The 27,163-nt window shown below is 45.3% G+C and overlaps 1 protein-coding gene across 1 annotated transcript in view; it reads left to right on the top strand.

Annotated features, from left to right (window-relative positions):
• Positions 1–27,163, top strand: part of LOC141273830 (gastrula zinc finger protein XlCGF66.1-like) — a 48,978-nt gene that overhangs the window by 13,061 nt on the left and 8,754 nt on the right. Inside the window, exons 2-6 of the mRNA XM_073686231.1 lie at positions 10,093–10,220; positions 10,305–10,481; positions 10,559–10,682; positions 10,780–10,877; positions 12,230–12,329. Coding sequence (XP_073542332.1) covers positions 10,093–10,220; positions 10,305–10,481; positions 10,559–10,682; positions 10,780–10,877; positions 12,230–12,329 — 627 coding nt within the window. The remainder of the gene's footprint in view (positions 1–10,092; positions 10,221–10,304; positions 10,482–10,558; positions 10,683–10,779; positions 10,878–12,229; positions 12,330–27,163) is intronic.

Below are 27,163 nucleotides of genomic sequence, written 5' to 3'. Positions count from 1 at the left end.
TATGTGGGGGCTGCAGGCTCTGCTGATGGGACCACTGTAGTATGTGGGGGGCTGCAGTCTCTGCTGATGGAGCCACTGTAGTATGTGGGGGGCTGCAGGCTCTGCTGATGAGGCCACTGTAGTATGTGGGGGGCTGCAGGCTCTGCTGATGGAGCCACTGTAGTATGTGGGGGGCTGCAGTCTCTGCTGTTGGAGCCACTGTAGTATGTGGGGGGCTGCATGCTCTGCTGATGAGGCCACTGTAGTATGTGGGGGGCTGCAGGCTCTGTTGATGGGGCCACTGTAGTATGGGGGGCTGCAGTCTCTGTATGCTTGTGTCACGGTAGTATGGGGGGCTACAGGCTCTGCTGCTTGTCACTGTAATATGAGGGGCTGCAGGATCTGCTGCTTGTCACTAATATGGGGGTCTCCTGTTTCTGCTGCTTGTCACTGTAATATGGGGGGCTGCGGGCTCTGCTGCTTGTCACTGTAATATGGGGGGCTGCGGGCTCTGCTGCTTGTCACTGTAATATGGGGGGCTGCGGGCTCTGCTGCTTGTCACTGTAATATGGGGGGCTGCAGGCACTGCTGCTTGTCACTAATATGGGGGGCTGCAGGCTCTGCTGCTTGTCACTGTAATATGGGGGGCTGCGGGCTCTGCTGCTTGTCACTGTAATATGGGGGGCTGCGGGCTCTGCTGCTTGTGTCACTAATATGGGGGGGGGGGGCTGCGGGCTCTGCTGCTTGTGTCACTGTAATAGGGGGGGGGCTGCAGGCTCCGCTTCTTGTGTCGCTATAATATGTGGGGGCTGCAGGCTCCGCGCTTGTGTTGCTGTAATATGTGGGGGTTGCAGGCTCCACTGCTTGTGTCTCTGTAATATGGGGGGGCTGCAGGCTCCGCTGCTTGTCGCTGTAATATGGGGGGGGGGGGGGCTGCGGGCTCTGCTGCTTGTGTCACTGTAATAGGGGGAGGGGGGCTGCAGGCTCCGCTTCTTGTGTCGCTGTAATATAGGGGGGCTGCAGGCTCCGCTGCTTGTGTCGCTGTAATATGGGGGGTCTGCAGGCTCCGATGCTTGTGTCGCTGTAATATGGGGGGGCTGCAGGCTCCGCTGCTTGTGTCGCTGTAATATGGGGGGGCTGCAGGCTCCGCTGCTTGTGTCGCTGTAATATGGGGGGGCTGCAGGCTCCGCTGCTTGTGTCGCTGTAATATGGGGGGGCTGCAGGCTCCGCTGCTTGTGTCGCTGTAATATGGGGGGGGGGCTGCAGGCTCTGCTGCTTGTGTCGCTGTAATATGGGGGGGGGCTGCAGGCTCTGCTGCTTGTGCCGCTGTGATATGGGGGGGTGGGGGGGCTGCAGGCTCCGCTGCTTGTGCCGCTGTGATATGGGGGGGGGGGGGCTGCAGGCTCCGCTGCTTGTGCCGCTGTGATATGGGGGGGGGGGCTGCAGGCTCTGCTGCTTGTGCCGCTGTGATATGGGGGGGCTGCAGGCTCTGCTGCTTGTGCCGCTGTGATATGGGGGGGGGCTGCAGGCTCTGCTGCTTGTGCCCCAGTGATATGGGGGGGCTGCAGGCTCTGCTGCTTGTGCCCCAGTGATATGGGGGTGGCTGCAGGCTCTGCTGCTTGAGCCGCTGTAATATGGGGGGGCTGCAGGCTCTGCTGCTTGTGCCACTGTGATATGGGGGGGGGCTGCAGGCACTGCTGGTTGTGCCGCTGTAATATGGGGGGGCTGCAGGCTCTGCTGCTTGTGCCGCTGTGATATAGGGGGGGCTGCAGGCTCTGCTGCTTGTGGCACTGTGATATGGGGGGGCTGCAGGCTCTGCTGCTTTTGCCGCTGTGATATGGTGGGGGGGGGCTGCAGGCTCTGCTGCTTGTGCCCCAGTGATATGGGGGTGGCTGCAGGCTCTGCTGCTTGAGCCGCTGTAATATGGGGGGGCTGCAGGCTCTGCTGCTTGTGCCACTGTGATATGGGGGGGGGCTGCAGGCACTGCTGGTTGTGCCGCTGCAATATGGGGGGGCTGCAGGCTCTGCTGCTTGTGCCGCTGTGATATAGGGGGGGCTGCAGGCTCTGCTGCTTGTATTGCTGTAATATGGGAGGGTGGCCTGCAAACTCTGGGTTCTTTTCATGTATGCAAAATAACGGTCAGCATTGATTTGGATCTGATTTCCATCACTGTCTCATCAGTGATTTTCAAAAAGTAAGAAAGAACTGTCACCAAGCTCAGTATTAAGTAGAAGCCCCCTTTTGAGCTAGTACGGCCATGAGTCTTCTTGGGAATGATGCAACAGTTTTCACACCTGGATTTGGGGATCCGCTGCCATTCTTCCTTGCAGATCCTCTCCAGTTCAGTCAGGTTGGATGGTGAACGTTGGTGGACAGCCATTTTCAGGTCTCTCCAGAGATGCTAAATTGGGTTTAGGTCAGGGCTCTGGCAGGGCCAGTCAAGAATGGCCACAGAGTTGTTCTGAAGCCACTCCTTTGTTATTTTATCTGTGTGCTTAGGATCATTGTCTTGTTGGAAGGTGAACCTTCGGCCATGTCTAAGGTCCTGAGCACTCTGGAAGAGGTTTTCATCCAGGATATCTCTGTACTTGGCCGCATTCATGTTTCCTTCAATTGCAACCAGTCATCCTGTCACTGCAGCTGAAAAACACCCCCATAGCATGATGCTGCCACCACCATGTTTCACTGTTGGGATTGTATTGGGCAGGTGATGAGCAGTGCCTGGTTTTCTCCACACATACCTCTTAGAATTATCACCAAAAAGTTCTATATTCGTCTCATCAGACCAGAGAATCTAATTTCTCATAGTCTGGGAGTCCTTCATGTGTTTTTGAGCAAACTCTATGAGGGCTTTCATATGTCTTGCACTGAGGAGAGGCTTCCGTCTGGCCACTCTGCCATACAGGCCTGACTGGTAGAGGGCTGCAGTGAGGGCTCCCATCTCCCTACTGAAACAAAGAGTGAAAAATTTATAGGGGTCTGAATACTTTCTGTACCCACTGTACATGACTCACATGAATGAGGTCTAATATAGGGGCTGCAGACTCTGGTACGTGTGTCTGTTGCTGTAGTACAGGGGCTGCAGACTCTGGTATGTGTGTCTGTTGCTGTAATACAGGGGCTCCAGACTCTGGTACGTGTGTCTGTTGCTGTAATACGGGGGCTCCAGACTCTGGTACGTGTGTCTGTTGCTGTAATACGGGGGCTCCAGACTCTGGTATGTGTGTCTGTTGCTGTAATACGGGGGCTCCAGACTCTGGTACGTGTGTCTGTTGCTGTAATACGGGGGCTCCAGACTCTGGTACGTGTGTCTGTTGCTGTAATACGGGGGCTCCAGACTCTGGTATGTGTGTCTGTTGCTGTAATACGGGGGCTGCAGACTCTGGTATGTGTGTCTGTTGCTGTAATACAGGGGCTCCAGACTCTGGTACGTGTGTCTGTTGCTGTAATACGGGGGCTCCAGACTCTGGTATGTGTGTCTGTTGCTGTAATACAGGGGCTCCAGACTCTGGTACGTGTGTCTGTTGCTGTAATACGGGGGCTCCAGACTCTGGTATGTGTGTCTGTTGCTGTAATACAGGGGCTCCAGACTCTGGTACGTGTGTCTGTTGCTGTAATACAGGGGCTGCAGACTATGGTACGTGTGTCTGTTGCTGTAATACGGGGGCTCCAGACTCTGGTACGTGTGTCTGTTGCTGTAATACGGGGGCTGCAGACTCTGGTACGTGTGTCTGTTGCTGTAACACGGGGGCTCCAGACTCTGGTACGTGTGTCTGTTGCTGTAATACGGGGGCTCCAGACTCTGGTACGTGTGTCTGTTGCTGTATTACGGGGGCTCCAGACTCTGGTACGTGTGTCTGTTGCTGTAGTACAGGGGCTGCAGACTCTGGTACGTGTGTCTGTTGCTGTAATACGGGGGCTCCAGACTCTGGTACGTGTGTCTGTTGCTGTAGTACAGGGGCTCCAGACTCTGGTACTTGTGTCTGTTGCTGTAGACGCCCCCATTACTAACCCCATAGTAAGTTTTGAAATAAACACACTCCAAGAATAAAATCCTTTATTTAAAATAAAACTCAACACCCTGTTTTACACATTTATTTAAAAGTAAAAAAAAAGTTATACTCTCCTTTACGCCTAATCCATTGAAGCCAATGTCCCCTGTAAAAAATAAATATATAAATAAACACCTCCTCAACAACAAAATCATTCACCTTTTTGAAGGGAAAATAATCCATACTGTCCCACGCCTTTATCCATCTGTGTGACATTTGGTTTTCAAAATGAACAGTGGCATGGTGCGACCGTTCAAGCTGAAAACCAGGAGACAATAAGCTGCTACGATCTCACCGCAAGCACAGATGAGGGATGTGGTTGTTTTATTTTTCTTGTTTTTTTACCGGGGGCATTGGCTTCAGTGGATTAGGCTTGAAGGTGAGTATAACTGTGTTTTTATATAATAACTGAAAATCTCCGAAACCATGGGTATATAGAGAGACCATTTTCCCTAAAAAAAAAAAAAAAAAAAAGGGTAACTTTCAAATATATGAATCCTACAATGTAATGGAGTAATAGCCCTCAAAATGAAACAACAGTTAGACACTATCCACTGTAAAGATAAAAATATAATTTTTTATTACAAATATCAAAAAATGTACATAACAATAGATGGACAGTATATCCAGATATATAATAGAACTGGTATGTCAGTGGTGAGGACAATGAACAAGGGCAATGATGTATATAATCAATAGGTATGAGGGTATATCCATAAACATGGTCATTAATGAGAATGTAAGACAAAACCCTAATCTCGGAACAATGATGGGTATTAATGTTGTATGGCCACAAGACGGCACTAGATTAAAGAACAGTGTTCACATAGTGCTCCCATCACAGTATTGAATCAAGGTAAAGTAATCAAAGTATGCTGACCACTGTAATGTAAATTAAAGTACTGCTGTAAGTGCTTACCCATGTAGTTAAGTGTTTTAGTACACATCAGCAGCCCCAACTAGTGTTTCGCATGGGCTTCCTCAGTGGGGCCAGTGACGCAGAGAATACAGTCTACACCTGCATATATGGAATATGTGGTCTTTCCTCTATAATCTGCACATATTCCATATACATTCCCATATAACAAGCATAGGGTATACAATATACACCTGTATATATGGGATATGCGCTTATTCCTGTCTAATCTGCACATATTCCTTATACATTCCCAAATAATAAGCATAGGGAATACAATATACTCTTGTATATATGGGATATGTGCTCATTCCTCTATAATCTGCATATATTCCATGTACATTCCCATATAACAAGCACATGGAATACAATGTACATCTGTTTATATGGGATATGTGGTCTTTGCTCCATAATCTGTACATATTCCATATCTGTTCCCATATAACAAGCACATGGAATACAATCTACACCTGTATATATGGGATATGTGCTTATGTCTCTATAATCTGCCCATATTCCATGTATTTTCCCATATACTGTAACTGTCACGGGTGTGTCAGAAGTGACAGACCGTCGCAGTTGATTGCTAGAGAGCTCTTCATTTGGCATTACAGACATCTTAGAGTCTGTCTCTAGGACCTAGCGGCTACCTCCCTCTGGCTAATTCACTCCCTGGCCTGGGTGTATAAATACCTGGTGTGTTCTAGAAGGAGGTGCCAGTGATATTCATTACTACTTGTGAAGGCTTTAGCAAGAGCAGTACCTTGTCCACTCTGGAGCTTGAGGACATCTGCACATTTGTCTGGAGTCGTCTAAAACTAAGCTATTTTCCCCTGTTTGTACTCCCTTGTTGTCTATAGTGTTTAGCGGAGATCGACTAGTGCTCATCTCCTCCTTTCCCTAGCTTGAGCCTAACGCCAGGGAAAGACAGGGCAAGGTACGCGTGCAGAGATTGGTTAGGGGAGACAGGGTGACGCTAGATCAACCTAGGAGGTGTCCCCCCCCCTCTTTCCCTAGAGTCTAGGCTCCCTTTCCCTCTTCCCTTTGTGTTGCACTAAGTCTTTCCCACACCTTGCATGACAATAACAAGCACAGAGAACACAGTATACATCTGTATATATGGGATATGTGATTATTCCTCTATAATCTGCACATATTCCATGTACATTCCCATATAATAAACACAGAGAATACGATATACACCTGTGTACAGTTAAAACCAGAAGTTTACATACACTATACAAAAAGACACATATGCATGTTTTTCTCAAAATCTGACATGAAATCAAAATAAACCTTTACCTTTTTTAGGTCAATTAGGATTACCATAATTTTTTATATTTGCCAAATACCAGAATAATGAGAGAGAATGTTTTAAGGCTTTTTTATTACTTACTGGAAAGTCAAAAGTTTATATACACAAAGATTACTATGCCTTTAAACAATTCTGGACTGCCCATATGATGATGTCATGTGTTTGGAAGCTTCTGATAGTTTTTTTGGCAATATCTGAGTTAATTAGAGACACACCTGTGAATGTATTTTAATGCACACCTGAAACACACTGCTTCTTTGTGTAGTGTCATGGGAAAGTCTAAAGAAATCAGCCAAGATATCAGGAAGAGAATTGTGGACTTGCACAAGTCTGGATCATTCTTGGCTACAATTTCAAGATACCTGAAGGTGCCTCGTTCATCTGTACAAACAATGATACGCAAGTACAAACAAGATGGGAATGTCCAGCCACCATACCGCTTAGGAAGGAGACGGGTTCTGTGTCCCAGAGATGAACGTGCTTTGGTCCGACATGTGCATATCAACCCAAGGACAAAAGCAAAACACCTTGTGAAGATGATGGCGGAAGCTGGAAAGATTGCGTCAATATCCATAGTGCAACGAGTACTATATCAACATGGGCTGAAAGGCCACTGCCAGGAAGAATCCATTACTCCAAAAGGAGCAAAAAAAAGCCAGATTAATGTTTGCAAATGCACACAGGAACACAGACCTTAATTTTTTGGAAACATGACCTGTGGTCTGATGAAACTAAAATTTAACTTTTGGGCATAATGACCATCATTACATTTGGAGGAAAAAGGTAAAAGCTTGGAAGCCTAAGAACACCATCCCAACTGTGAAACACGGGGGTGGCAGCATCATGTTGGGGGGTTGTTTTGCTGCAGGAGGGACTGGTGTACTTCACAAAATAGATGGCATCATGAAAAAAGAAGATTATGTGGCAATACTGAAGCAACATCTCAAGGCATCAGCCAGGAAGTTAAAGCTTGGGTGGAAATGGATCTTCCAAAAGGACAATGACCCGAAGCATACTGCCAAAATGGTAGCAAAGTGGCTTAAGGATAACAAAGTCAATGTTTTGGAGCGACCATCACAAAGCCCTGATCTCAATCCTATTGAAAATTTATGGGCAAAGCTGAAAAGGCGGGTGTGAGCAAGGCGACCTACAAACCTGGATCAGTTACAGCAGTTTTGTCAGGAGGAATGGGCCCAAATTCCGACCAACTATTGTGAGAAGCTTGTGGAAGGATATCCCAAACGTTTGACCAAGTCATTCAGTTTAAGGGCAATGGTAAAAAATACTAATGAAATGTAGGCAAACTTTTGACTTTGCAGTAAGTAATAAAAAAGCCTTAAAACACCCTCTCTCATTATTCTGGTATTTGGCAAATATAAAAAAAATATGGTAATCCTAATTGACCTAAAACGGGAAAGGTTTATTCTAATTTCATGTCAGATATTGAGAAAAACAATCATGTGTGTCTTTTCATATAGTGTATGTAAACTTCTGGTTTCAACTGTATATGGGGTATGTTCTCATTCCTCTATAATCTGCGCATATTCCATGTACAGTCATTATAGAACAAGTGCAGGGAATTCAATGTACATCTCTTTATTTGGGATATGTTCTCATTCCACTATAATCTGCATATACAGGTGCTTCTCATAAAATAAGAATATCATCAAAAGGTTAATTTATTTCAGTTCTTCAATACAATAAGTGAAACTCATATATTATATCGAGTCATTACACACAGAGTGATCTATTTCAAGTGTTTATTTCTGTTAATGTTGATGATTATGGCTTACAGCCAAAGAAAACACAGTCATTATCTCAGTAAATTAGAATACTTTATAACAACAGCTTGAAAAATGTTTTTAAAATCTGAAATGTCCTACTGAAATGTATGTTCAGTAAATGCCCTCAATACTTGGTCGGAGCTCCTTTTGCATCACTTACTGCATCAATGCGGCAATGTGGCATGGAGGCGATCAGCCTGTGGCACTGCTGAGGTGTTATGGAAGCCCAGGTGGCTTTGATAGCAGCCTTCAGATCGTCTGCATTGTTGGGTCTGGGGTCTCTCGTCTTCCTCTTGACAATACCCCATAGATTCTCTATGGGGATAAGGTCAGGTGAGTTTTCTGGCCAATCAAGCACAGTGATACTGTTGTTTTTAAACCAGGTATTGGTACTTTTGGCAGTGTGGACAGGTGCCAAGTCCTGCTGGAGAATGAAATTTCCATCTCCAAAAAGCTTGTCGGCAGAGAGAAGCATGAAGTGCTCTAAAATGTCCTGGTAGACGGCTGCGCTGACTTTGGCCTTGATAAAACACAGTGGACCTATACCAGCAGATGACATGGCTCCCCAAACCATCACTGATTGTGGAAACTTCACACTAGACCTCAAGCAGCTTGGATTGTGGCCTCTCCACTTTTCCTCCAGACTCGGGGACCTTGATTTCCAAATGAAATGCAAAATTTACTTTCATCTGAAAACAGCACCTTGGACCACTGAGCATCAGTCCAGGTCTTTTTCTCTTTGGCCCAGGTACATCGCTTCTAGCGTTGTCTATTGGTCATGAGTGGCTTGACACAAGAAATGCGACACTTGTAGCCCATGTCCTGGATACGTCTGTGTGTGTGGTGGCTCCTGAAGTAATGGCTCCAGCAGCAGTTGACTTCTTGTGAATCTACCCCAATTTTTTGAATGGCCTTTTCTTAACAATCCTTTCAAGGTTGCGGTTATCCCGGTTGCTTGTGCACCTTTTTCTATCACAGTTTTTCCTTCCACTCAACTTTCTATTAATATGCTTGGATACAGCACTCTGAGAACAGCCAGCTTCTTTATCAATGACCTTTTGTGGCTTACCCTCCTTGTGGAGTGTGTCAATGACTGCCTGCTGGATATCTTGTCAAGTCAGCAGTCTTCCCCATGATTGTGGAGCCTACTGAAACAGACTAAGGGACCTTTTTAAACGCTTAGGAAGCCTTTGCAAGTGTTTTTTGTTAATTATTCTAATTTACTGAGATAATAACTTTTGTGTTTTCATTGGCTGTAAGCCATAATCATCAACATTATCAGAAATAAACACTTGAAATAGATCACTCTGTCTGTAATGACTCTATATAATGAGTTTCACTTTTTGTATTGAAGAGCTGAAATAAATTCACTTTTTGATGATATTCTAATTTTGTGAGAAGCACTTGTATTCCATGTACATTCCCATATAACAAGCACATAGAATACAATATACACATATATATATGGGATATGTGCTCATTCCTCTCTAACCTTCACATATTCCATGTACAGTCACTATAGAACAAGCGCAGGGAATACAATATACACCTGTATATATGGGATGTGGTCTTTCTTCCATAATCTGCACATTTCCACCTAACAAGCATAGGGATTTTTTTCAATTGTTCATTCCTCCACAATAATGAAAATGCTAGAAATGTGATTTTCGAGTCACCACACCTCCTTAAAAGAATGCTATAAAAAGTGATTAAAATGTCATAAAAAAACAAGCTCTCATACGGCTATATTGATGAGAAGGGGGGGGGCAATAAGTTATAATTCTTGAAAGAAGGCAAGGAAAAAATGAGTGCAAAAATGAAAAAACATACGATCCTTAAATGGTTGAACAAAAATCCACCTACCTCGCTGTGAAGGTTACTAATGTCCCAATTTTAAATGGTGCGACCAAGTTCTTAGAGCAGAAATCCACGTTCCCACCACTACGCCTTGGTTTCAGGGGTGACATACTCTTCTGTTGAGATGTGGATAGAAACTTCTCGCGGTCAACCTTGTGGTTCAACCTTTTTCATTTGTTGGTCTTACAGCCTTTGGGGTCAAGATTAAATGCTCTATGGGTCAACAGACTGATTCACTGAGGATGGGTGAAAAAAAGAATACCACTGCTATGATAGTAGACCTCACTCTGGATATAATGTACCTGCTGACTGGAGAGGTGAGAGATTCTTCACATAGAAGGATGTCCGTTACAAAGCATGGAAGACATTTTTTTTGTACAATAGTTTATTTTCTAATTTAGAATTATGAACCTGTAAAGAAATTGGGTAAGCGGTGGCAGCCACACGTTTCCAGCAGATGGAGCAAGCCGCAAAGTACCCTTATGGTGCCTTCACCCTGCCTACTGATAAATGAAGGAAACAATGAGCAGAAGATCCTAGAACTCACCAGTAAGATCATTGAGCTGCTGACTGGAGAGGTGAGCGCTGCTGGGACATTATACTTTAACACCATGGGATAATGTATGTGAATGATGACTATATTATTGTACATCAGGTTCCTATTAGATGTCAGGATGTCACTGTCTATTTCTCCATGGAGGAGTGGGAGTATTTAGAAGGACACAAGGATCACTACAAGGATGTCATGATGGAGAAGGACTGGTCTCTTACGTCAGAGGGTAAAAGAAGAGCGCACTTTTCGAGGTCACAGATACACCCATCATCTGATCATCATTTACACATAGTGACTGAATAAACTGTATATGTTTCCTTCAGATAGAACCAGTAAGAGAAATCTACTAAAAAAATGTTCAAGTCCTATTCATTTCCAGGATTGTCCAAATGAAAATCACAATATCCCAGAGAAACCGCAGGTAATTGGCACTTCCAAATACCAAGCATTATTACACATTGCATTGGATGTTAAAGGAGTTTTCCCGATGTAGGCAGTGTTGACATATAAGCATTATATGCTATGAATGTCTGATAGGTACAGGTCACATCTTGGAACATTCTCTAGAACTAAGGTCCTCCAATCTGTGTCCTATCCGGTCCTATGATGTGCCAACTGTGAATGGAATGGTGGCCGAACATGCATTGCTCTCGCTGTTCAGTTTTGTGGAAGTTCAAAAATAACCAAATAAAAGTGCTCAGCTTCTTTTCCTATAGAAAGTGAGTGAAGAGAGTCATGCATATGCTATTCACCAGGAGGGATGGGAGTCTCTGGTTGGGACTCACCTCTATTAGACATTTATGCTTGTCCTTGGATGGTGACTGAGTTCTTGTCCCATGACAATGACTACATACTCATGAAAATTACTAAGGAACAGTGCTTCAATGTGGGTGGTGGGTGGTGAATTCATCAGGATCATTCCATCCCAGCCCCTCACCTAGCTGGAGAGGCACGCACAACACCTTCTACAGTATAAACAATTAGGTGCCAGGTCCCCTTCCATTGGCCCCTAAATATATAAATTGCCTTAGCATGTCATGGGGTCATTCAACCACATGCTGGCTGTATTTGGGGGGCACAAACCAACACAGGGCACGCCCAGTCATGTATGTAACAGACCACCTCACACTCTAGATAGGCCGTAAATGTCATAAGATGGGTATATCCCTTAAGAAAAAACACAGCAAAAAAGGGCAGCAGAGTTTACCTGCCCAGATCTTCAGAACTAAAATGCACTACCAGGATACAGCAAACCCACATAAAGATGGCGGCTACACAGGTGCAAAGTACTGATGAGACCACCACTCACAACCTACCATTTCATGGAGGGGGTGACTGCTTAGTATTTGAATTGCACACAAAAAAGGCTTGTATAGGGTGCTGTTCACACATGGGTAGTGCACAGTATCCGGCTTACAGCCTATTAGTTACGCTCATGATATTAAATTAGGCGGGAATAAAAAAACAGCGCCCTATACAAGCCTTTTTGTGTGCAATTCAAATACTAAGCAGTCACCCCCTCCATGAAATGGTAGGTTGTGAGTGGTGGTCTCATCAGTACTTTGCACCTGTGTAGCCGCCATCTTTATGTGGGTTTGCTGTATCCTGGTAGTGCATTTTAGTTCTGAAGATCTGGGCAGGTAAACTCTGCTGCCCTTTTTTGCTGTGTTTTTTCTTCAATTTTGGGGGAATTTTAATTATTTTTAGTGTGGCTTTGCTTTTTTGTGTATATCCCTTAAGGAAGTAAGGCTAATAGATTACATGTCTTTTTAGGATGAAGACTTCATCAAGATTAAGGTCGAAGATATAGATGAAGAGGAGGAGATAAATGATCAGCAGTATAATGACACAGTTTGTACAGATATAAATGCAGGTGAATCTTCTCTAATATAAGCCAAATCAGATGCACCTTTATGTAGCATGTAGCGATTTGTACTCACTGAGCCGCATTGGAGGTAGGCACAGGTTCACACAGTAATGCAGTCCACGGGTTCAAACAAACTGGTGGTTTATTTAGTGTCCATACACCAGTGAGGAAACAAAAGTAACAGCCTTTTCCTGGCACAAAAAGGAATAACAACAAAGCTCAAAATAACAAGTCCATGCAGCACGGCCTCAGCCGTTTAAACAAAGGGCTTTTCTCTGCCTCCTGCAGAGTCTAAGAATCACATACAAGATCTGCTCACCTTGCCCAACACACACAGACCGACTGAGACAGGCGCAGCTGTCTTAAATCAGCCTTCCAAGACCCCCCCCCCCCCCTAGCTCTTTCAGCTGCTCGTAAAACCTGCCCCTGTAATCCGGGCCCATTAAATTCCTCTCAGCACTATGTGTGCTGGAGCCTGCTTCTCCGGGTCCTACATCACAGAAGCTTGGCACTTCGGGGACACATACCTACCGTCCACGACCTGTCCGGCAGCCACCTTACATACACCACGCCCAAAGCCGGGGGGCTTGGCACCTTGTGTCACCATACAATAAACCCTTGACAAGGCATCAGCATTCCCATGTTGTTTCCCAGACCTATGCTCTACCCGGAAACTAAAATCTTGTAGAGCCAGGAACCACCTAGTCACTGGTATTGTTCCCCTTCTTTTCTCGCATCCACCTCAGTGGGGCATGGTCTGACACTAACCTGAACCTTCTACCTAACTGGTAATACCTCAGAGTGTCTAACGCCCACTTAGTGGGCAAACATTCTTTTTCTATAATGGAGTAGTTCAGAACTTCCGACTGAGGTATATTACAGGGTGTTCTTCTCCGTTAATCTCCTGGGGCAAGACTGCTCCCAGCCCGACCTCTGATGCATCCGTCTGGACCACAAACTCCTTGGAGAAGTTGGGCGCTACCAAGACTGGCTGTTTACAGAGGACCAGTTTCAATTCCAGGAAGGCCTCTTCTGCTTCCAGGGACCACTTGGCCATAGCAGACTTCGTCCCTTTCAGAAGATCCATTAGCGGGGCTGCTATCAGGGCAAAGTTAGGGACAAATCTTTGATAGTAGCCCACAATGCTTAGAAACACCCCAACCTGCTTCTTTGAGAGGGTCTGTGGCCAGTTGAAGATCGCCTCAACCATATTTATTTGTGGTTTTATTTCCCCTCTACCAACCACGTACCCTAGGTACTTGGCTTCCTCCATCCCCATGGCACCTTTCTTCGGGTTGATAGTAAAGCCCGCCTTCCTTAGGGCATCAAGTATGGCTTTGTCCAGATGACTTTCCCAGTCCTGGCTGAATATGGCAATGTCATCTAGGTGGGCCGCTGCATACTTTTTGTGGGGTGCTAAGATCCGGTCCATGGCTCTCTGGAAGGTGGCCGGAGCTCCCTGTAACCCAAACGGCATCCTGACGTATTTTTAACATCCGTCTGGCGTCGAGAAGGCTGTCTTCTCCTTGGCCTCTTTGGACAGGGAAATTTGCCAATATCCTTTGGTGAAGTCCAGAGTGGTGATGTACCGAGCGGGTCCTAGCCTTTCGATAAGCTCATCTACCCTAGGCATTGGGTAGGCGTCAAACTTCGAGACCTCTTTCAGCTTCCTATAGTCGTTGCAAAACCGCCATTCCCCATCTGGTTTCGGCACTAAGACTATAGGACTGGAACATCCACTTTTGAACTCTTCAATGACTCCCAGGTTAAGCATCCGCCTCACTTCTTTTGAGATCACCTCTCTGCGGTCCTCGGGGATCCGGTATGGTTTTAGATTGACGCCAACATGAGGCTCTGTGAGAACCTCATGCTCTATGACCTGAGTGAGTCCTGGCAACCCCCGAAAACAGGTCTTTATTTCGCTGTAGCAACTCTTTGCACTGTTGCTTTTGGGCACGTGACAGTGACTCTGCCACCTTGACCTCTTTCACATCAGCCTCAGCCCCAGCCACTAAACTGGGAGCTTCCACGGGCTCTCTACCTTGCCATGGCTTAATCAAGTTAACATGGTAAATTTGGTAGGGCTTCCTCTTCTCCGGGTGGTGGATTTTATAGTTGACTTCCCCCACTTTCTCTACCACCTCATAGGGGCCCTGCCACTTGGCAATGAACTTGCTCTCCACTGTGGGCACTAGCACAAGCACTCGATCTCCTGGGTTGAACGATCTCACCCTGGCCGACCTATTATACACCCTGGACTATGCCTCTTGTGCCTTGAGGAGGTGCTCCCTCACAATGGGCATCACGTGGGCAATCCTCTCTTGGGCAACGTGCTCCACCACGCTCCTATAGGGAGTGGTCTCAGCTTCCCAGGACTCTTTCGCCACATCCAGGAGTCCTAGAGGGTGTTGTCCATAGAGTAGTTCAAACGGGGAGAAACCTGTGGAAGCTTGGGGAACTTGCCTGATGGCAAACAACAGATAGGGAAGCAGACAGTCCCAGTCTCGTCCATCCTTTTCCACTGCTTTCCTCAACATTGCTTTCAAGGTTTTGTTAAACCTCTCGACCAGTCCGTCCATCTGGGGATTGTACACGGAGGTTCTCAGTTGTGCAATCTGCAATGTCTTGCACAATTCCCTCATGACCTTCGACATAAATGTAGTTCCTTGGTCTGTTAGGATCTCTTTAGGCAACCCCGTTCTTGAAAACATGTGGGCTAACTCCCGGGCTATACACCTGGCCGAGGAGTTTCTTAGTGGTTATGCCTCCGGATACCGTGTAGCATAATCTAATACCACCAGGATATACTGATGCCCTCGGGCGGACTTGACCAGAGGCCCCACTAGACCCATTGCTATGCGTTCGAATGGAACCTCGATGACTGGTAGGGGCACTAGGGGACTGCGGAAGTGGGCCACTGGGGAGGTTATCTGGCATGTGGGGCAGGAACGACAATAACTCTTTATTTCTCTATAGCAACCTGGCCAGTAGAATCTCTGGAGGATCTGTTCCTGAGTCTTGTCTGCACCCAGGTGACCACCCAACACATGAGAATGAGCCATGTCTAACACCCTGCGTCTCTAGGGCCCTGGCACCAGCAACTCTTCTATTACCTCACCCCTTGGCTTGGTTACTCTGTACAGCAAATCCCAATTCACAGCAAAATGAGGGAACCAAGTGTCAGCCCCCGGTTCCTGAGGCATCCCATTTAACACAGTAACATTTTCAAAGGCCCCTTTCAGAGTTAAATCCCTGAGTTGGACAGTTCCAAAGTTTCCCTCGGACACCTCCAGCTCAGGGATATTGGCCTCAGGGGGTGCTACTTCATCCTCATCGCCCACCAGCACACACATGGAAAACTCATCTACCATGTTCTGCGGGTAAGTTTCCTTAGGGGCGATCTGGCTGTCGTCCGAGCAATTAGGTGTCCTCGCTTTCCCCCACATTTCCCAGAATAATGCAAAGTCACGTCCAACTATTATGGGATGCAATAGGTCCTTAACGACCGCCACTTCATGAGATGTGGTGCCACAGTCCGTGTTTACATCCACCTGGGCCACAGGATAGTTCTTAGTGTCCCCATAGATACACCGGACACCCACCACCTTCCCAGGAACCAGTCGATGAGGGAGTGTGGCCCTTATCAGGGTCACCAAACTTCCTGAGTCCAATAGTCCAGAGACTTGTACCCCTTTTACTGACACTGAGCATGCCTGAGGGCCCTCGCCATGTTGAGGAACCGTGCTGCAGGCGGGGTAGGCAAAATAGGAGCAACGCCGGCCCATGTTGCAGTCCATTGGCTCAGAGTTTATGGGACACCGAGCGGCAATATAGCCAGGGGTATGACATCTCCAACACACTATATTATGGGGTGGGACCTTGGGCAGCAACTCAGAGACCTCCTGAACTCTAGGACGTCCCTCAGGTGTGGCTCTATTTCCCTTCTTTTGGGTGTCTACCGCCTTTTTGGAACCCCAGTATTGAGAGGCTACGACCACTTGTTTTCCCAACAGACTATCAACTGCCTGGTATCTTTCCACCAATCCCACCAAGTCATTGGCATTATGGGGATCTCCCTGGGCAACCCAGGATTTCACCGACTTCGGGAGAGAGTGTATAAACCTGTCTATAACGACCTTCTCCACCATCTGTTCTGGGGAGGAAGATTCAGGTTGCAACCACTTTTGCACCAGGTGTAGGAGGTCGAACATCTGGGACCGGGGAGGTTTGTCACTGCAATAGGCCCAGTGGTGTACCCGTTGCGCCCTGACAGTCAGAGTCACTCCCAAGCATTCCAAAATCTCAGTTTTCAACTTAGCGTACTCTTTCGCGTCCTGCAAGGCCAAATCATAATAGGCCTTCTGCAGCTCGCCTGTCAAATATGGCACCAGTACCTCCGCCCACTGCTCTGGAGGCAATTTCTCCCTCTCTGCCACCCTCTCAAAGACCGTCAGGAATGCCTCAACAGTCATCACCCGGGGACATCTTTTGTAATGCTCTTCTTACCGTCTTCCTGACGTGTGAGTCATCACCTGGATCTAAGGATGTGGCGGTCGTCCTCCCACGGATCTGCTCTGCCAAGATTTCCATTTGTCTTTGCTGCTGTTGGATCTGCTGCATCAGAAGTTTATTTGTTTCCTGCTGCTGCTCCCGTTGCTGCTGCAGCTGCTCCCGATGTTGCTGCTGCATGCTCTGCTTGCTCTGCAGGTACTTCTGCTGGAACTGTGCGTGCTGCTGCTGAAGTTGCTGCTGGTGCTGCGCTTGTTGCGCCTGCTGTGCCTGCAACAGATGTTTAAGCAGGTCTTCCATTTTGTCCGGCGACACTTGCTGGCTTATGGCCGACTTCACCCAGGACATATACGTCTTCATGTAGCAGTCACACTGCCGCTTGGGATCTCTGCCCGTGCTTCTAGCACCAATTGTAGGGATTTGTACTCACTGATCCGCATTGGAGGTAGGCGCGGGTTCACAAAGTAATGCAGTCCACGGGTTCAAACAAACTGGTGCTTTATTTAGTGTCCATACACCAGTGAGGAAACAAAAGTAACGGCCTTTTCCTGGCACAAAAAAGGAATAACAACAAAGCTCAAAATAACAAGTCCATGCAGCACGGCGTCAGCATTTTAAACAAAGTGCTTTTTCTCTGCCTCCAGCAGAGTCTGAGCAGCACATGCAAGGTCTTGCCCAACACACACAGACAGACTGAGACAGGCGCAGCTGTCTTAATTCAGCCTTCCGAGACCTGGACTGGAGGTAAGTAAGCAGCTGCCCCCCCCAGCTCTTTCAGCTGCTCGTAAAACCCGGCCCTGTAATCCGGGCCCATTAAATTCCTCTCAGCACTATGTGTGCTGGAGCCTGCTTCTCCGGGTCCTACATCACCGAAGCTTGGCACTTCGGGGACACATACCTCCCGTCCACGACCTGTCCGGCAGCCACCTTACAAGCATTGTATATGAGGTTTTGCTTCTCGTCTCGTAATAGAGAACCAAAATCCCACACTGGTATCGACAAGGAGCAAACACAAAAACCAGTGTCTGCAGATGAGTCCCTTGTTTGGCTGATATGTTTAGTCACTTTCGAAGTTAAAAAACAGAAATAACAATAAGAGCGATAAGGTTTTAACCAAGTGACAGTGGGGAGACCAAAGGCAATGGTACTCACCTGGTATGGTTGTGTGACCACAACCACCAATAAGCTTAAAGCTGCTGCAGACCAACTAAAGATATAAACTAAATGGAATTAAAAGGGTTAATTCTGTCCTGCCAGTAGACCAAGGATTGAAGATAAACGGTATTCAGAAATGTGGTTTATTTGTCAATGCGTTTCGAACTTCAAAACTTCAAGTGCTAATTAAAGAAGAGCAAAAATACGTATTTCTTCACCAAAGATATCTAATGTAATCAGTATTAAAGTGCCCATTACAGCCATGTCTTTACGTTGCATTACAAAATCTTTCTGACAGGTTCTCTTTTAAAGAAAGTATTGATTAACTTTTGATATTTTCACAGACCATATACCCCCTCCCCCATTGCTGTAAGTGTAAATCCATGCAAACAGTAATTATCTTTTTAACCTTTATTTCATGAATCAGTAATACACTTGAAAATAAGCAACTCTGTAATATATACAGTAGTATGAAAAAAGTGTTTTCCCCTTTCTTCACGCTAGGCTTTTTTTCAGTGTTTTTTTCTGCATCAAAACCTGATCTCTTGGCAGGAAAGAAGCTGCCTCAAAAACTCAGGATTTGGTGCATTTTTCAGGATCCCAAAGTTCAGCTTTGCTTCCACCACAGAAGCATGAACACAGGTGACCAGTGCAAGACCTATTTGAAACCATATTAACCAGAATTACAAATGTAACAGTGGGGGTAGGTGAATTGTACAGGAATAGTTTTTCTAAGACACTGACAGTGCATTGAGTTTGTAAGACATTTATTTTCTGCCATTGAGTTGCTCAGAGATTGTTCAATTTCACACCTCCGTGGGCCACAGGTATTGTTCAATCTCACATCTAGCTCAGCCAATGTTTATATGCTACACATCACTAATTTAATTAAACTGCCCTAATTCAAACTGCCATCTCAAGTGACCAAGACAAGATGGTAAAATCACAAAAATAAATGAGTTTCACATACTGCTCTACTTGCTTTTTTCACTAAAAACTCAGTGTGAACTATGGTCAGGTTTTCCTATGTGTTTTTTCAGCGGGTTTTCACCACCCATTACTTTCAATAGTAAAAAAAACTCTGAAAGAAGTGACATGCTCTATTGTGCAGAAAAACGTGTAAAGCACAAAATACTGATGACACAAAAAACAATGTGTGTGCATGAGACTTCTGAAATCTCATAGACTTTTCTGGTACTGTAAAACGCAGCTGAAAATTTGCATAAAAAACCCTTAGTGTGGACATAGCCTTATTCTTTTGCATGTTTGTCACACTTAAATGTTTCAGATCACAAAACAATTTTAAATATTAGACAAAAACAACCCAAAATTCAGTTTTTAAATGAGGGTCTTTATTATTAAGGGGAAAAAAAATCCAAACCTACAAGGCCCTGTGTGAAAAGTGATTGTCCTGCCCCCCTCCTTCCCCCTTAAAACATAAATTAACTGTGATTCATCACATCTTTTGGGAAGCTGAGTTCTATTTCCCCATCCACACACAGGCCTGATTACTGCCAAACCTGTTCTTTATCAAGAAATCACTTAAATAGAACCTGCCTGACAAAATGAAGTAGACCAAAAGACCCTCAAAAGTTAGGCATCATGCTGTGATCCAAAGAAATTCAGGAACAAATGAGAAACAAAGTAATTGAGATCTAGCAGTCTGGAAAAGGTTATAAAGCCATTTCTAAAGCTTTGGGACTCCAGCAAACCACAATGAGAACCATTATCCACAAATGGCGAAAACATGGAACAGTGGTGAACCTTCCCAGGGGTGCCCAGCCGACCAAAATTACCCCAAGAGTGCAGCGACGACTCATCCAAGATGTCACAAAATACTCCACAACAACATCCAAAGAACTGCAGGCCTCACTTGCCTCAGTTAAGGTCAGCGTTCATGACTCCATCATAAGAAAGAGACTGGGCAAAAATAGCATGCATGGCAGAGTTCCAAGATGAAAACCACTGCTGAGCAAAAAGAACATAAAGGTTTGTCGCAGTTTTGCCAGAAAACATCTTGATGATCGCCAAGACTTTTGGGAGAATACTCTGTAGACTGACAAGACAAAAGTTGAACTTTTTGGAAGGTGTATGTCCCATTACATTTGTGGTAGAAGTAACACAGCATTTCAAAAAAGGAACCTCATACCAACAGTAAAATATGGTGGTGGTAGTGTGATGGTCTGGGGCTGTTTTGCTGCTTCAGCACCTGTAAGACTTGCTGTAGTAAATGGAACCATGAATTCTGCTGTTTACCAAAAAATCCTGACATCAAGCTGAAGCGAACTTGGGTTATGCAGCAGGACAATGATCCAAAACACATTAGCAAGTCCACTTCTCAATGGCTTAAGAAAAAGGCGGTTCATGCTTGGAAGCCCTCCAATGTGGCTGAATTACAAGAATTTTTCAAAGATGAGTGGGCCAAAATTACTCTAGTGCGTTGTAAAAGACTCTTTTCCAGTTAGCGGAAACTCTTGATTGCAGTTGTTGCTGCTAATGGTGGCCCAATCAGCTATTAGGTTTAGGGGGCAATCTCTTTTTTACACAGGGCCCTGTAGGTTTGAATTTCTTTTTCCCTTAATAATAAAGACTTTCATTTAAAAAAAACAGCATTTTTTGTTTACTTGTGTTATCTTCGTCTAATATTTTAAATTTGTTTTGTGATCTGAAACATTTACAGTTATATGAAAAAGTTTGGGCACCCCTATTAATCTTAAGCTTAATGTTTTATAAAAATTGGTGTTTTTGCAACAGCTATTTCAGTATGATATATGTAATAACTGTTGGACACAGTAATGTTTCTGCCTTGAAATGAGGTTTATTGTACTAACAGAAAATGTGCAATCTGCATTCAAACAAAATTTGAAACATTACTGTGTTCAACAGTTATTACGTATATCAGACTGAAATAGCTGTTGCAAAAACACCAATTTTTATAAAACATTAAGCTTAAGATTAATAGGGGTGCCCAAACTTTTTCATATAACTGTAAGTGTTACAAACATGCAAAAGAATAAGAAATCAGGAAGGATGCAAATGCTTTTTCACACAACTGTATCTCGTCAGAGAAATCTGCTTCTTCTTCCTGGACTGATCTTTCCTTTTCAAAATTTTCAATTTCTGGATAAAGTCTGTACTCAGCAAAGACAGATTTTTACATTATTGAGATAGGAGATGGCAGTTACTACTGTTAAAGCGCACCTGTCAGCAGGATTGTGCTCAGTAAACTACATACTCTCAGGTGGACGACATTACACTGATACCTTGGTTGATGAAATCCGTCTTGTGGGTATTGTGTAATCTTTACTTTATCGGTCGACCATGACAGCACCACGAGAGAGGGGATCTGCCCACCAAGGACAGGAAACCTACAGGCTTAAAAGGGGGCGGCCCTCCCTCTCGCCTCAGTTTGGTTTCCTGTCCTTGATGGAGGGAACCTATTGCAGGCTCGTGGAAGATCTGGATGGCGACTTCTGTCGAACAGCTCCCCTATCTGGGATCTGCAGCTCCAGCGCTCTGCCAATGCGAGTGCATCCCTATCTGGGAAAGGCACAGCATTTCTTTGCACCGAATATGCAGGGGAGCTGCGTCCCTGTCTGGGATGGCAGCCCCTTTTTCTGCTTCAGCCAGTTGCGCCTTCTATGGAAGTGTCTGCCCTGGTTGGGATCCGGAGTGCAGTGGGACTGCTCCCCTATCTGGGGTGACAAGCCCACCATCTCCCTGGAGATGCGGGTTGCGTGGGTTGTTGTCCTCATCGACACCCGGCGGAGGACGGTGCGCCGGGTCCGAGGTATCTGCGACCCTCCACCCCGACCCGGAGCGGGCCATGGGAGGATTGCGCCCCGTTCCGAGGTAGCGGGACATCGCTGTGAGCGGGGCTTACCTGGGAGCGCCGGCAGTGTAGGATGCTTCCTCTCTCGAGGCTCGTGCGGGCGCGTACTTCCGGCTTCCTGTTAGTCGCGGCCCGATGACGTCACTGCGCCTCGAGGAGATCATGTGACCGGAACCCTGAAGGTTACCGGCATCAGTATGTGAGTGCGGTATTAACCGCAGTGTAGGCGTCCATTAAAAAGGTTAAAATTCTGGTAGAGCATTATCAAACCCGGTCATGTCCCTTAGAGCTGCGATGTCCTTGTTGGGTACCCTGTCATCTTGCCTTCCTGGGGTTATGTGGGCACAATACCACTCCAGGGTTTTACAATGGGATGTTCTGCATAATGAGGTTGTGTTAAATGGGCACTTAGAAGGACGGATGTCCTTGTCTCCCCGATCTGTTGAGTCCTTGCAATGGTGGGTGAACATGGCAAACCTGTCTCGAGGAGTTCCCTGGGTGTTTATAGTCACTAAAATAATTACAACTGATGCAAGCTTCCATGGATGGGGGGCTCATCTGGGGGATATGGTTGCCCAGGGGTTCTGGTCAGACGCTGAGAAAACTCTTTCCTCCAACACTAAGGAACTGCTTGCCTTTCCTTCATAATAAGAACGTTAAAATCCTTTCAGATAATAGGATAGCAGTGGCTTACGTGAACCATCAGGGGGGTACTCCTGCTGGATCACTAATGAAAGTGGCGGATCATCTTTTTCAGATTTCGGAATGTCATCTCCTTTCCTTAACGGCCCTCTACATCAAAGGAAAAGAAAATGTAAAAGCAGACTTCTGGTCTTCCGGTGGTAGATCTCTTTGCCACAAGGTTAAATCCAAAGACAAAGCTCTTTTGCTTCCTAAATCACAGAGAAAACCCCCTGGCAGTAGACGCTCTCCAAATAACTTGGAATTTCAGTCTGGCCTACGCCTTCCCACCATTGAATCTCCTTCCCATGGTTCTAAGAAAAATCAGACAGGACAAGGCGAGGGTCCTCCTGATTGCCCCCTTTTGGTTCTCATGCCTGAGGAACATGTCCATCTATTATCCTTGGGTCCTACCCGAAATTCGGGATCTCCTCAGCCAGGGTCCAATAGTCCATCCTCAAGCTCCCGGCCTCCACTTGACGGTGTGGAATTTGAGAGGTCCCTGTTAGAACGCAAAGGATTCTCCCAAGGTCTAGTGACTACACTAATGCGTAGTAGAAAACCGGTCACTACCAGGATTTACGCTAGAATTTGGAAGAAATTTTTATCTTTCTCTGGTTCTACAGTTGGTGAGGGGGCACCAATTGGTAAAATTTTAGAATTTTTACAGAAGGGCCTCGAGTTGGGGTTGGCAACAAGAACCCTTAAAGTCCAAGTCTCTGCGTTAGGTGCCCTATATAACTGTGACTTGGCAGGAAATTATTGGGTTTCTCGCTTCATCAAAGCTGTGTTTAGATCCAGGCCAGTTATCAAAAGCAATTTAGTACCCTGGGATCTAAATTTAGTTCTGAAGGCATTAACTGGTTCACCCTTTGAGCCGATAGACTTAAGGGATGCTGAATCTATCTCCCTTAAAACAGCGCTTCTAATAGCCCTAATATCAGCTAGAAGGGTTAGTAATATTCAGGCTCTGTCTTCAGCCCCACCTTTCACTCAGATCCTGGACGATAGGATAATTCTTAGAACGGACCCAGCATACCTCCCTAAAGTAGCTTCCCGTTTCCATAGACTCCCAAGAAATAATACTACCCTCATTCTGTCCGAATCCAAGTAACCAAAAAGAGGCAGAGTTCCATACCTTAGATGTAAGGAGGTGTGTGATTAGGTACCTTTCGGTCACCCAGGCTTTCAGGAAAGATAGTTCCTTGTTTATCTCCTACCAAGGGGTTAGAAAGGGGCTTAAGGTTACTAAATCCACCATAGCTAGGTGGATCAGGGAGGCTATTACTCTAGCCTATGTTTCCAGCGGTGAGGAAGCGCCACAGGGGTTGAAGGCTCACTCTACCCGGGCGGTGACAACCTCATGGGCGGAGAAGTCTGGTGTCTCGATGGAGGACATATATAAGGCAGCTACCTGGTCTTATCCATCTACCTTCTATAGGCACTATAGACTGGATTTGGGTGTTTCATCTGACCTCACATTTGGGAGAAGGGTGCTCCAGGCTGTGGTCCCTCCCTAGACTTTTTTCATCTCTGCAATTCTCTCGTCTTGCTGTCACGGTCGACCGATAAAGTCATAAGTTACTTACCGGTAACGGGATTTTTCGGAGACCATGACAGCACCCTTATATTCCCTCCCTTCACCTTTATGGGAGCACTTCTAGTCTATTATTTGCAATCTGTTCTCACTTACTGGTGTTGTATAAAAATATTATTTTTATGATTGTGATGCTATGTCTACTAACCTGGCGGTCCTCTCAATGCTCTGTAATCCAAACTGAGGCGAGAGGGAGGGCCGCCCCCTTTTAAGCCTGTAGGTTTCCTGTCCTTGATGGGCGGATCCCCTGTCTCGTGGTGCTGTCATGGTCTCCGAAAAATCCCGTTACAGGTAATAACTTATGACTTTCAGTTTGGAGATAATGATATGCTTGTGCTTCGTGGCTGACTTTATTTGGTGCTCTGCTTACATATTCATCTGTATGACAGCTCAATGTGCCTTTACTGACCTGCCTCCTATTATACCTAGCCTGCACTACTACATAGCTCCCAGCCGTCCCGTATTTGGCAGGACTGTCCCGAGTCCCATCATGGGACGCTGTTCTCCTGGCTTCTATATATGTACTCACCTCTCCAATGTTTTCATTGCTCTGTAGCTTCTCCTCGTCAGGGGGTGGGGCCGCTCGCTGGTCAGTGAATAAATTAAATGATATTATTAATCTCTTCTTTCTGTGATCGCATCTCCTTGGGACTTGAACTCCCATCCAACTGGGATCTCGGTGTCCAGAGGAAACAGCTCTCAATGATGAGCATAGGAGAATTTGGTTATCTTGACTCTACATTTCAGGCAATGAATCCAGAAGCAGCTCCTACAAGTCCATAGAAATACATTGTGTATAACAATGTATTTTTATGGTGCCTGTATACTGAGCTGAAGAAAATGTTTTTTTTGGTCCTACAAATGTAGTAAATTTTATGAGCAATTCCAAAATTGTATTTTTTTTCTGTGAGTCCCTGGTCTTGAACCCACAACATAAAAACATTATTGACACAGATACTTAAAGTGCTGAGCCGCAAGCTCTAGTGATGTCACTAGGAGAATTCTGTCTACTTGATCTGTACTGCAGCCTCTGACTATAGGCTTATTGTACTCATAGAAATACTCTGCTGTGTACAATATACTTGATCTGTACTGCAGCCTCTGACTATAGGCTTATTGTACTCATAGAAATACTCTGCTGTGTACAATATATGTATTCGTATTCTACAGGGAGAATAAGAGATTTTTTTTTAGCCTATAAAATTGCTAAAAAATAAAAATGAAAAACACTTGATATTGAAAAAAAGATATTGTCATTTTTAATGCATTTTGTAAAAAATAATGAACATCACAAATCAGCAAATAACAAGGACATATTTGGTGTAAGAAAAAAATTATAGATTTTCCAGCTCCCGATAAAAACATTTAAATGTATTCAATTGTATTGAATAACTTTAAATGTTTTTATCTGGAGCTGGAAAATCTACGATTTTTTCCTACAAGTTGACGTCTGGGTAAGGACTGTTTCCGTGCTGCAAGTACAGGTGAGCTGGCACTCGTCTCTCCAATACAATTTACATATTTGGTGTCCCTGTAATCTTAACGACCCACAGAACACAGTTATGGGGATCGGTAAATGGCGTGATTGATATTTTTTCTCTATTAAACCCATGAAAAATGTAATAAAACTGTAACGCTGAGGCCGTGTTCACACGTAGTGTAAATGCTGCGTTCTTTCTGCAGGTGTCCGCACCACACTATGCAGTAACAATCTTCTCTGATTATGGTGTGTTTGCTGCGTTTCTTTTAGAATAATTTAATCATTTTTATAATATTTTATGCGTTTTCCCGCTTATTTGATGCGATTTTGGGGCAGATACTACAGAAAAGCTTTGATTTTACACTTAAAAATGCAGCGGCGGGTTTTTTTCTTCATGCGTTTTCTTCAGAAGAAGCCTAGAGAGAAAATGTATCAAAACGGCAGAGTTCAGCAGCGTCTTCAGACCACAGAGAGCGGAGAATTCATAGAATCACGTCCACTTTGCTTCAAAATTTAGACCCTGTTCACATATAACGTAACGCTTTTTTTTGCACAAAAATTCTGCTGTGTTTAATTGTCAAAGTAAAGTGGATGTGATTTCATGAAAACTGCACCCGCTATTATAATTCAATAAACAGTATTTTACATTATTTAGAAGTTAGTATTTATCTATATTCTTGTCTCTCCAGCTGTTTTTACAGGTGTTCTTCCTTTCCCTTTTCTTCCCTTGCCTTTCCCATTCCTTTTCTCCCCCTCCTTCCTGTTAAATGTTTTATATATAAGGTATATTTTATGTGTATTGTACCCCCTTTCCTTTGCCTATCGTGTACATACCAATCTTTTTAATTTCCCTTCTATCCCGTTAATTTTTAATTTTTCCTTTTTTCCCATTTTCCTTAATAAACCATATTTTTCCTTCCCCCTTCATATCTGCACCAGAAACACATCAAATAAGGGGGAAGAGATTGTTATTGTGGAGTTTGGTGCGGATCCTGCAGAAAACAAAGAACAGAGTATTTCTGCAACGTGTGAACACGGCCTTACAGACACAAAAAGCCGTATGTCGTATAGTCAAACTACATAAGGATGAGAAAGTTCTGGCGGCTCCGACTGTGAATGAGGAACAAGAAATAATCCTCAGGTCCCAACTAGAGATGAGCAGGACGCACAGATGACATTGCGCTGCCCTGGGTGATCAGAAGCCGCCGGGGACACCGGAAGGTTAGAGATTCATAGTCTCCCATCCAGCTGCCAGGTAGCACTGACCTGGACACTGGACTGCAGTCCCCGGAATCCGTCCGCTCATCTCTAGTCCCAACCGTCCTGGATACAACAGACAGTCCTGGATTTGGGTCTGTGCCCTGCAGTCTCAGGAGTCTGCTGAATGTCCCTCTTTACCACTGCCCCTCTGACAACTCCTCCTGCCGGAGAAAGATAATGTTTGGGGTGTGGCCAAATTTTTATGTGTCCTTTCTTTTCTGAAAGTTGGGAGGTATTCTACTAGATGCATTATGTAAAATAGCAGGCCGGTCAGTGAAGGCACAGTGAGCTGTCATAAGAGCATACAGGTGAATATGTAAGCAGAG

The sequence above is a fragment of the Phyllobates terribilis genome, unplaced genomic scaffold (assembly GCF_046119375.1).
Source record: "Phyllobates terribilis strain yellow unplaced genomic scaffold, ASM4611937v1 Scaffold_5__5_contigs__length_657084704, whole genome shotgun sequence".
Lineage (NCBI taxonomy): Eukaryota > Metazoa > Chordata > Amphibia > Anura > Dendrobatidae > Phyllobates > Phyllobates terribilis.
This window is presented reverse-complemented; position numbering and strand designations above follow the sequence as displayed.